Source organism: Crocodylus porosus, unplaced genomic scaffold (assembly GCF_001723895.1).
Source record: "Crocodylus porosus isolate Cpor-Errol unplaced genomic scaffold, CroPor_comp1, whole genome shotgun sequence".
Lineage (NCBI taxonomy): Eukaryota > Metazoa > Chordata > Crocodylia > Crocodylidae > Crocodylus > Crocodylus porosus.
In genome coordinates, this window is record NW_017728928.1 from 3,904,272 (window position 1) to 3,916,304 (window position 12,033).

At 44.6% G+C, this 12,033-nt stretch overlaps 2 protein-coding genes and 1 long non-coding RNA gene across 7 annotated transcripts in view; 2 read left to right on the plus strand and 1 right to left on the minus strand.

The window, feature by feature from the left end:
- The window catches only part of ARSG (arylsulfatase G), an 87,521-nt gene that overhangs the window by 70,615 nt on the left and 4,873 nt on the right, over positions 1-12,033 (minus strand). The window lies entirely within an intron of this gene.
- LOC109314954 overlaps positions 1-12,033 on the plus strand; it is a 20,259-nt gene that overhangs the window by 7,423 nt on the left and 803 nt on the right. The window lies entirely within an intron of this gene.
- On the plus strand, positions 1,520-10,183 carry SLC16A6 (solute carrier family 16 member 6). The gene is made up of 5 exons (XM_019542356.1): positions 1,520-1,774; positions 2,291-2,434; positions 4,369-4,497; positions 5,965-6,792; positions 7,525-10,183. The coding sequence occupies exons 1-5, from the start codon at positions 1,540-1,542 to the stop codon at positions 7,764-7,766; spliced, it is 1,578 nt and encodes a 525-aa protein (XP_019397901.1). The 5' UTR covers positions 1,520-1,539; the 3' UTR covers positions 7,767-10,183.

Below are 12,033 nucleotides of genomic sequence, written 5' to 3' on the forward strand. Positions count from 1 at the left end.
CACCAAAAAAAAAAAAAAAAATTAAAAAAAAGGCTAAATCCTGCAGACAGGGCAGCCGCAGCCCCCTTGGAGGGGAGCTGGAGTGCGCAGTGTGTCCGTGCGGGCAGGCAGCCCCGCGTCCTCCCCCGGCGGAGATGCTGGGCTGCGCCCTTCGCGGACAGCGCTCACCCCAACCCGCCTCCAGCTGCGCCTCGGGCAGGTAGCAGTCACAAGCCCCTGGGTGAACTTAATGGAGGCTGAAGGGACCGGAGTGCAAAATGGAGGAAGGGAAAGGTTTGGGGGACAAGAAGAGCAAAGCAAAGAGGGGGAGGAAAAAAAAAACCTCTCACATTTCGGGGGGTTGGTTGGGGTATTTTTGGTGGCTTCCGCTTGGTGCGAGGAAGTGGAGGCTTCTGCTGTGTATGCAAAGGAGATGCCCTGCGTCCTGGGGTCCGAAGGCCAGTGATGCTCCCAGGGGAGAGGGGCTTTTTGGAGGAGAGTCAAAAGTGTGAACCTTCATACGCTGAGACGAAGAGCGAACGGAGCCTGAAGCCTAGTGCAGACGGGTGCCCGCGGGGAGTGGGTGCAAAGGCCCCAAGGTCGGGCATCCCTACAAGGGGCAGCATGAGGACTGAAGCCAGCAGCTGCAGAGAAATCCTTGCACTTGCTACCCTGACGCCAGCAGTGTAGAGTAACCGGATTAGCAGTGGGTGAGTTGTAACTCCCGGGGGGGAGGAATCGGGCACAGGTGGTAAAGCCGTGTGCAGGGTGAAAGCTTCGGCACTACACGCCGCGGGGAGTCACTGGAGGGCAGCAAGGGAGAACGCGTGCGTGTGGCCGCATCCGTGTTAACCCAGGGGACTGGGTGGGGAGGTGGAGGAGCAGAAAGTTGCTCTGAAGAGGCCGCTGGGATGAGCCCGGCTGCTGCAGAGTAGCATTTTGTCTCCCTTCTGTAATCTGAACAGAAACTGAATGCTCAAGAAAACATTTCGTGGCTTGAAGCAGATCAGTAGAGGTCGGGGGGGTGGCAGGCAGATGCGATTCTCCAGCCTCGTAGGTCTGACCGGCAGTCTGGGGCTCAGCAGTTGCAAGGCTTTTCCACCCCACACTTCCAGAAGGGCATCTTCCCTCTGCATCTAGTTTTCTGTCTGCTAAATGTGATGGCTGGGGCCCGGCTCTGAAGTTCGTGACATTTCACGAGCCTCTGGGTTATGCCACAGGTTGTTCAACAATTGCATCCCTCCTGCATTTCACTCGGATGCTTTTCATTGCTGGTTTTGCTGATCAGAACAGCTTATCCCGACACCGAGTGGTCTGTTTCTGATTTGCGCAATTCAAACAAATGAGCTGTATCCCATCATTTAAAAAAAAAAAAAAAAAAAGAGAAACTTCTGCCTGTGCCCCATGTGTGCTCTCGCAGCAACAGGGGAAAAAAGACTCTTCTTGCTTCTATTTACTAATGTTAAAGTTATTAGGCCACACATTTTTTTTAAGCAAGATTAACTTAAAAAGATACCTTGCTTTTTTTTCCTCCTTCCAGCCCTCCATTCTAGATTCAGAATGACTGTCAAAGCTGTAAAGATGTCGTGCACCGCTCCAAACACTTATACTGAAGTGCCTGACGGAGGATGGGGTTGGACTGTTGCTTTTGCTTTCTTCTTCGTGGAAGCGCTTACGTATGGCATCATAAAATCATTTGGAGTCTTCTTTAATGACCTGATGGAAAGTTTTGATGAAACCAACAGTAGAATATCCTGGATAATCTCCATATGCGTATTTGTGCAAGCCTTTACAGGTAAGCCTACAGTACGTCGCTAGTCCGAGCTGAGCTCCTAAAGATGCAGGGTTTCTCTTCTTGTCCCGGATGCACCCATGTAGCTATTGAGGGTTTCCACTGGGGTACGCACATATTCCTGCTCTCTGGTTCCCAAACCCCAGCTCCCATCTGACAGCCTTTGAAGACTGACAAACTGCTTACCACACAAGAGCAAGGAGAAGACCAGTAAAACCACTAACCGTGCCCACCACTTCCCTTGCGGAGCCTTTGCAATGTCCAGACCTCCAAGCCGCATCCTTGGTCTGAACGGCCAGCGGGGAGTTCTCAGTCTCTGACTTGCTCTTAACTTCCCACATCATTAGTAGGAGATGGGACTTGTTTCCTTCCTTTTAAAAAGTGATGGGGGTATAAGACTGGGAAGTGCTGAGGGGAACCCTGGCCCCGTTCAACTTGGGGATGATTTTGCCAAGATTTGTAGTCCTGGTCTAATACAGTACGCTCTCTCTTTCTCTCTCTGCCCCTCCGCCAATGCAGCTCCCTTGTCAACAATACTAAGCAATCGCTTTGGTCACCGTCTGGTGGTGATGGCTGGAGGGATACTGGTCAGTGCCGGAATGATCACAGCCTCCTTTGCACACTCGGTGGTTGAAATGTATATCACCATTGGCGTAATCTCTGGTAAGTTATCTCCACTGGCCAAAGCTTCCAGCAAATGCAATTTTAATAGAAGTCATTTTTCCTTATCCTAAAAAAAAAAGAGAGAGAGAGGCCCCTTCCCTTTTACTCTGTGTACAGCTTCCTTGCCATTGTCCCCCCCAACCCTCCTCTTCAAGCTTGCCGCCTTGCATTGGGAAGTCTCCTACCCCTTGCTGATCAAACGCTTTTCTTGCTTCTCCCTAAAAATCCACTTCTTTCCCAAAGTCTTCTTAACTAGGCTGGTGCTTCAAAACTGATTTCTTCTCATCCTCCCCCTCCACTTCTGCCTGAGTCCTTAATTGCACACCATCGATGCCTTGGGTATTTTAGTTTTTGGTGTATTTTTCCTTGAGGGGGAGGAGGATGGTGATTCTGTATTGTAAAATCTTGTGGGAAACAGGCTGCTTCATTTGTGTCCCTCAGACGTGCACACGCTCCTCTTTTTATCCAACTTGCATACCCGGGGGAAGGATGTACACCAAGGGCAGGCAATTATTCTTGGTGGAGGACTGCATGGCTAGCCCTGCCCCTTGACCAGTGCCACGCCTCCTAGTTGCCATCTTGTGACTGGAAGTCCTGCCCCTTGACCTTCGCCACCAAAAGTCCCTCCCCCTGCCCCTGGAAGTACTCTATTCAGCAAGGGGTTTTGCCATCTTTAAACCAGACAAATATCAAATTTATATTCTAAAATGTAACCACCTAAAACATTTGTTGGATTTCAGAAAATTATTTTTGTCCTGCTTTAATGTGTTTTTTGTGTAGTGTGCATAGATGTGATTGTATATAATAGCTTAACATGAAGTCTTACTCTTGTATATTGTAGGGGGGGTGGATAGGTGTGGGTGAGTATGGGGTTTGTGGGGAAGGGTGGTGGGGTTGTGGGCATGGGGGCCTACATGTATGGCAACACAAGGAGGGGTATGGGTGTATGTGTATGGTGGGGTGTGCATGTGGGACTTGCCTTATGAACAAACACACATCGTACTGGTGTGGCCCTGTGCTCCCTGGTCCAGTGATGCAGCCAGGAGCCATATGGTGCTGGGGCAGTGGAGGCAAGGAAATGACTGGGGGTGCAGGCTCCTGCTGAGGCTCCCCCTGGGTCCTATTGCCTCTGTCTCCTGTCATCTTTGACAGGCAACCAGGAGCAGATAAATATTAACTTTATAAACTTTTTAGGGCCCCATGGGCTAGATTTGGCCTATGGGCAATGTTTTGCCCACCCTGGTGTACACACTTTATCTGCATTTTGTGAGGTATTGCAATCCCCTCAACCCTTTGCCTTCCTGTGAAGACTCCAGGGTCTCTCAGAACAATCTTTCTTTCCAAAAGGAAGTATATAACCTTGTAGTTAAGCCACTGGAGAGATGTGCCAATCCTCCCCCCCGGTCAAGCTTCCTTCGTGACCAGAGAAAGGTCATTTAAGAGATAATCTTGGAAGCTTCCAAACACTCCTACAGACATGTTGACCACTCATGAGTTGGTCACTTAGATGGGAGATGAAGGCACTCTGCCTTCAGGGCCAAGTCCTCTGATCCCTCCACAGCTCAATTTCCCACTTGCACAGGGGGAATAACAATGGTTGCCAAACTGGCACAGGCATTCAAAGGATAAACAGGCAGTAAGTTTGCCTTCACACTGGGGGGAACGTCAATTGATTGTCTGGCTTGAAGTGTGAAGTACTTGCATATTCTCAACTGTGTAGGGTTAAGCAGCAGCAGCTAATGGGTTGGTTGTCTTTCTGGACAAAAAATTAACATTCTGGTTTCCTCCATGATTCTTTTCTAGGGTGAATGGCTGAGTTGGCAGAACTGATACTGCAATCTCACCACCAAGAAAACTGGCTTTAACGTGTTCTAACGTCAGTGTCCCTTTCCTTCTTAGTTGTTGTCATGGCAATTTTTGGCATTTGTTCACAGGCTTGGGATACTGCCTCTCCTTTCTCCCGACTGTCACCATTTTGTCACAGTATTTTGAAAAAAGACGTTCACTGGTCACTGCAGTGGCATCTACAGGAGAATGTTTTGCTGTCTTCTCTTTTGCACCAGGTACATTGACTCTCACATTTTTAAATATACATGTAGCCATTATGTTCTATAATCTTCCTTTCAGCCAATTCAGGTGACACTTGCTGTGTAGTGTAGCAGGTAGTAACCCAGTACTCTGGGTCTTTGAGGCAAAATAGATGGTCAAGACTTACTTTTCTGAAAGAATGCCTCAAGCAGGTAAACTGTCCATGTTCTGCCTAGCAGTCCATTCATATTCTTCTTTCTTTGGAGGACAAGACAGTGGTTTGACTTCTTGCAGAAGTAAAATAGTCACTGAAATGAGTGCTCTTCAACTGGAGCAGAGTGGGGCTAGTAGAAATTTAATGACAAAGTAGTCTACTTCATCTCCTGCACAGATCTCCCTTTCATCAGGGGTCAGCCACCTCCATGGCAACATCCCGAAACACATCAACAAACACAGCCCTAGCCTTCCAGTGCCTCCCCCTGCCCTAGGAGCGGGGTTCCCCTGGAAGCTTCTCCTAATGGCGTCAGTCTGTAAGAGGACCTCTGTCCTTCTGCTACTGAAATGAGTCATTCGGTCTCATAGAAGAAGTGGGGCTGCTGCTGACGTAGCAAGGCAAATTACACCGATAACCAACCCAGTAGCTCCCCGAATAGATCTTGTAGTCTAAAAATAAGACGGGGTAGTAACTGCAGCTGTTTAAATATGGGCTGTAAAAGGAATTCACCCTGAAAGGTTAGTGGACTTGCAGCTTGAGGGTACATCTTGAATGAAATCCAAGACCTCGTTCCTGGGGAAACCACATTGTACAGACCAATCCTTCAGATCTAGCACGCTTCAGAGTAGCTAATAAAAGAAAGCTTTCCCTTGCTGTTTAGAGAGCGTTTTAATTTGGTGGTCTGCCTTCAACTAATGCAGACTACCAAGTTTTCAATTCAAGAAGCCTTTCTTTTGCAAGGAAAAGTTTGTATCCAGGCAGCAGTAGTACACCACTGATTAAAGAAACCAGACTTCCTCTCTTAGCTGTCTTCAAAGTGGGGTCAGGTAGGAAAGGAAATGAAAACTGAGTTTACACATATGCTCACTATAAAAAACACCTACTCATTCCTTGCAAATCTGTCTGTAGGAAGCTGAAGCAGCTCCTTGCCCAAGAAGAGAGGAAGGGCAGGGGGGGAACCAGCAGGCTGACCACTGCTGGCCAGCCCCTAGATAGTAAAGTATTAGGCAACATAGTATTAGCATAAATCTTTGAATCCAGAAGTCAAATATTGGCTGATTTAGACTTGGGGAAACTTGTCTTGTGCTTCTTTTGGGAGTTGGCGTTGTAGGTTTGGGTGGAGAATCTGAGATACCACAATACCTAGAACCGTATGGACTCCAGTTAGAGTAGACTCTGACCCAGAAGCTTTTAAGTTGGAATTTTTTCTTTTTACATATTAACATTCCCAGTCAGTATCGCAGGCTTATATAATGCGTTTCCCCTCCTCCCGATTTTTGTTCCCCAGCTATTACTGCCTTGAAAGAGCAGATTGGTTGGAGGTATAGTCTCCTATTTGTTGGTATGCTACAGTTGAACATTGTCATCTGTGGATCGCTGCTGCGACCTATTATAATCAAAGCGCAAGAAGTAGCAAAAGTATTGCCAATAGAAGAGCAAACAGAAACAAAGTACATGCTTGAAAATGAGCAAACGTGCACCTCAATAGAGTCCTTCGACTCAGGAGTAGAAGTAACTACCTCACCACGCAACGTGCCTGGAAATGCCAAAACGGAGCTGAAAAGTGAAGAACCAAAGGAAACGGTCCAGATGCTTGTCGACGCTAGCGGCTCCCCTGAAGAACCAAAAACCAAACTACAGCTACTGGACTTTTCTGTGATGAAAGACTGTAGCTTTATTTGTTACGCACTCTTCGGTCTCTTTGCCACTCTGGGCTTCTTTGCCCCCTCGCTGTACATCATTCCTCTCAGTCTCAGCCATGGCATTGACAAAGACCATTCAGCCTATATATTATCTGCCATGGCCATTGCTGAAGTCTTTGGAAGAATCGGTGCCGGCTGGATCCTCAACAAAAAGCCTATCCGCAAGATTTACATTGAACTCATCTGTGTCATTCTGCTGTCCATTGCTCTGTTGGCATTCCCATTTGCCTATGAATTCTGGGGACTGATGACGTGTAGCATTTTTTTCGGGTTCATGCTTGGGACCGTAGCAGGCACACACATTCCTCTGTTAGCCGAAGATGATGTAGCTGGCATTGAGAAGATGTCTTCTGCAGCAGCAGTGTACGTGTTTATTCAGAGCTTATCTGGGTTGGCTGGACCACCCCTGGCAGGTAACTTTTTTTTTTTTTTTTTTTCTTTTGGTAGCTATAATAACAGTTGTTACTATTGATGCCTTTTTACTTCATTAACTGTGCTGTAGTGAGTTCAGTGTGGTCAGGGCTCTGAACTATTGTGTCAGCCTGCAGAGCGGGTAGATGCTAAGTGGCATCCTGAGCAGCCCTCCCAAGCTGGAAAGGAAAGCTGCTGCAATGCAGGGATCTAGCTTGCCAGTGTCCTGGAAATGAGGCAGCTTCTACAGAGGAGCCTCAGAGGAAAGCAAAAATACTGCAGTGCTACCCTGCTCCAGTTAAATACCTAAAATTGGTATCCATTCAGGCTTCAGCGAAATGACTTGCTTGTGCCTACCAGCACTATACATCTTGCAAAATGAGCAAGTCTTATACTGGCAGATGTCAGTTAAACATGTAATACACTGATACCTGATGTGGTTTTAAAGGGAAAAAACAACTAAGTAGTAACCGAAGGAAAGAACAGGAAGACAAGTAAACCCTCTGTGGGGAGATGCTGTCTAGTCCCCTCCAAGTTATGTTTAACTTCTTTTCCTGACTAAAAGCATTGCAAATTGGAGTTTGTCATGTGAAAACACTGATACAGAGGTACCTGCACTGAAACATTTTGAAGAGGGAGATGGAGGGAGAGAAAGGGGTTAACAGAGGAGAGGAACAGGAAAAGAGATGCCTCTTGCACTTGCGTTTAATTCATGTAAAATGTTCCCTTCCTAGGTGTACTAGTGGACGCAACGCAGAACTACAGGTCAGCTTTCTATTCCTGCGCTGCTGGCATGATCCTCGGTAGTGTGTTCCTGGCCTTTGTCAGACCATGCAAAACAGGACTGTGTCAAAATCAGAAGCTGAACTTGGAGGAAAACATGTCAGAAGCTCCAGTAAATTTACCAGATGACTTTATTGAAACAGATATTGGGAAAGTAGATGATTCAGGAAAAGGCTCTGAAAGCATGGCCTAAAAAAAAAAAAAAAACAAAAAAAAAAAAACAAAAAACAGCTGTTCTCCTTAACCTCCTAGATGCTGTGCAAGACTGGGAAGGGAAATGGAGTCAGCTCCACTCCATATTTTAAATTCCACTCTAAAGGGAATGCAAAGTTTTAAGTGTGAACAGTTGCTACCAACACTTTCTTTATACCCCCCCCCTTTTTAAAAAAAGATTGCTTTTGATATATTTTTAATATCTAGCAATGGCAGATTCCATTTGAAATATGGCCATGTGCTGCAAGCCATGGAAGAATATTTCTGTCCAGCATGAAGATAAGTCACATTCCTGCTTTCTTAATAGTACCTAAAGGTTCTATTGATCAAGTAAAAGACTTTTATAAAGGTCCTTATGAAAGTCAAAAATGGCTCATACAACTATATTAACTAGCTCACAGTCTTTGTTAGCCTGCAAGCACTTGAATGGCAATCCCAGTTCAATCAAAGTAGATATGGTGAAGTAGAGACAGTAACTAAACACACGTAACTTGAACTTTTGGGCTTTTCTACCTAAAGAATATGGATTCTAGTTTTTAGATTGCTTTTTTTGGATGGTTCAAGGGCTGGGGAAGGGGATAGACTGAATAGCTGATTTATGACATTGTTAATGGTGGGGTTCTGGGGCTTTTTTTTTTTTTAAATTAACTTGAACTCCATCAATGCTGGGAAGTTGGAGGTTATCACTTTTTTTTTTTTTTTTTTAAATGGCCAGTTATTGCTGCAGAGAGTTGGGGGGATTTCTTGTCCATACAAGCATCCTTGAAAATGTTTCCTGTTAGATCAGATATATTGTCTTTTAATTTAAACTAGTATTTATTTTAAATTATTTGGAGGTTGTTAAAAGCTGTCAAATAATTTTGTATCTGAGAGGAAAAATAATCCTGTGGCTTGGCAAAAAAGCCATTTTACCTCTCGGCACCAATTCTTTTAATGCCTATTACAAACTTAATTTCTTTCTGTCTTTTTTTGTTTTAAGCCTAGGTTGTAGTGACTGCTCTCCGTTTTTAGTAGTTAAGTCTTACACAACCCATGCTCTGAGGGGAAAAAAGAGAGAACAAACTGCTAGATAGCAACTTGCATATTCAGTGCATCTTTCAGTAGGTTGTGGGTTTCATGTCCTCAGGTACTGTAAACTGACAGCTCTGACCTAGGTAGAATTACAATAGCTGAGGATCTGGTCCTGTGTGTTTAGTATCTAAACCTATTTGCAACTTTTTCAATTACTGCTGTGCACAAATCCCTGCAGCACTACTGAATTCACATGAATAAAAATTGCTGCAGCTAACATGAGGCAGCAAAGGCACTTGTCCTCATAGGTTGCAAATAACAGCTTACATCCTTTACAATATGATGGATGTTTTCTTAAGCTACCATAGGCATCAAATAACTGGTCTTAAATGCAAAGACAATTGTTAGTCTCTTATTCCTACTGAACTCATGGAGTATTTTACAATTTAGTTTTGCAAGCACAAAGTTAGGCCCTTTGTGCATTTCCCAATTTAGCCTGATTAAAGAAGGGAATTGTAAAAGACGGCATATTGCCTGTTCATTCACTTTATTTTTAGTTGATTCCTACTCAAGGGGCACATCAACAGGTCACCCTATGACAACGTAGCGATGCGCCATGTCGCCGTATGCTGCACTATTGCCGTATGCTGCACTACACCACCATAACAACCACGTGATTGCCAGCTATGTCACCGTAGCGGCACGCTTCCCGGATATAGCGCACCCCTATGGTGACATAGCAGGAAAATCTAAGCATGTGCCACCCGTACTACACCATGCTTTAGTATGAAGCAACATTGCTGTACAGTGATGTGTAGATGCGCCCATGGTGACACAAGCTTTCTTGCCCCACCTTTATGCATCTCTATGCCACTAAGCAACTCAGGGGGACAAAAAAAAAAGTCTGTTTTGGTTGTGAGTACACACATCTTGAAAAATATTTCTGTGTTTAAATGAAAGTGCCATTGTCCATTAACCGCTATGTTACCATGTCTGTATTTTACCAGCCATAGAAATGTGGGACAATCTGTAAATTCTCTTTTTGGGAAGGTGCTTTTGGGTTTTTTTAAATTGTCTTAGATGTCCAAAAAGAAACAGGCACTCCTGCAACAAGTGGCTATTGCAATTCCTTGTCACTGCCTGAAACCTATCATGATCATGCTGCAGCTCTGTGTCCTTTATATGCCTTCAGCACTTTATCATACACAGCAGAACCTCGCTAAGTTGCACCAATGACTGGAAGACCCATTGTAGATTTTTTTTGTGAATAACTAAAGAACAAATACAGCAACAAACATGTACTTATTTATTTTTTTTAAGTGTAGCTAATTTTAAATTATGATACTTCAAGCATGCTGGTAAGTGTTACGTAGAATAACTGTAAAATTAATGAAGTCTTAATAATAAGAGACCTCACTACAGCACTTTGCTTAGAAGTGGATGAGGCTGCAGGTTCTTTGTATGAGTGTGTGTACGTTACCTGTTCTGCAGATTACCGAGGTTCTACTGTCTCTTTTTACAAGGATTTCCAATACAGATTAAATGTGTGCAGCTGACCTGCACAGGGAGGTTCCAGTTTCTGTACATACAGTAATAGCAAGAGCAGGCGAGCGTATGAGAGAGTGTGCACGCACAAGAGACCCAGAAGCAGGCTTTAATGTGTTCAAAACAGGATTTGCTAGTTTGTTCTGTAATATATTTAGTGAACTCCTGGAAGTGTTACAAAACACTGAGTTTTGCAATAAATTTTTTTTCATAAAAAACTTCAGCTCTCTTGTGTGATCTCTTTCCTCCCCCCCCCCCCAACCAGTGTGGCACCTAGTTGGAAAAAACCCAAAACCACAATACACCCTTCGTTATGACTGAAAGCCTCGATTGTCAGAAGGGCCTTCAGTGATTGATTTTTCTTGCATGCTGCTTTCCCACATTCAAGCAGCATGTTGCCATTCCTGGAATGAGCAACCATGAATTCTCTTACAGTAACTACATGTATGCTGGCAGATTACTAGCGTTCACTTATGGGCAGTGTTAGTCTGAGGAAACTCTTACCAGCATAGATCTTGGCATAAATCAATCCTCATTCTGACAGATAACTGTACTAGCAACATGTTTTTAGGCACCACTGTAGAGAGTTTATAGACCATCATTTTAGATACCAAAGCTGCTGCTCGGTGCATTCACAACCATTTTACTCTTAGTTGCACAGGGCAATATCCATTGAGCCATCCTTACTCTTCTTCGTTCTTGTTCTATTAACTGAAGTCAAGTCTTCCATTTTGCTCTCCAGGCAATACATTATAGAGGCTATCAGGGAATGTTGCTGTCACTTTATTCAAAGTATCATTGCTCTTCTTCTGGGCAGCTATCTGTAAGTTAGGGTGTGACTTGGTTTCTTTACACTCCTGGAACAGAAGTGGTTACCAACAGCTGGTGTCTTCTCCTGTGAGGCACTGCCCCCAACACCAATACAGGCATACCTCATTTTATTGCGCTTCGCAGATACTGCGTTTTTCTACAAATTGAAGATTTGTGGCAACCCTGCATCGAGCAAGTCTATCGGCACCATCTTTCCAACAGCATTTGCTGACTTCGTGTCTCTGTGTCACATTTTGGTAATTCTTGCAATATTTCAAACTCCAATTTTGAAAGAAGTTCTACTGTGGGTAAAATGCTATCAAACAGCATCGCATGCTACAGAGAAATCTTTCGTGAAAGGAAGAGTCAATCGATGCGGCAAACGTCATTGTTGTCTTATTTTAAGAAATTGCCATAGCCACCCCAACCTTCAGCAACCACAACATCGAGGCAAGACCCTCCACCAGCAAAAAGATTACGACTCGCTGAAGGCTCGGATGATGGTTAGCATTTTTTAGCAATAAAGTATTTTTTAATTAAGGTATATACATTGTTTTTTTTTAGACATAACATAACTTTTATATGCACTGGGAAACCAAAAAATTGATGTGACTTGCTTTATTGCGGTGGTCTGGAACTGAACCCGCAATATCTCTGAGGTATGCCTGTACATCCCTTCAAGTTGGGGCACTTCAACAATTACTTCTTTTAACTACGATGATATAAAGTAAACTCACTCAAACTTGTCTAGTCAATCAGGCTCCTGTCTGCCAAATACAGATGAAGGTAGTACTACTACTCAGGTAGGCTCCGGAGCGGTGAGAGACGCGCGGGTGAAGCCCGCCGCGCCCCCGCTCCCCCGAAGCCCCCCAGACACCCCC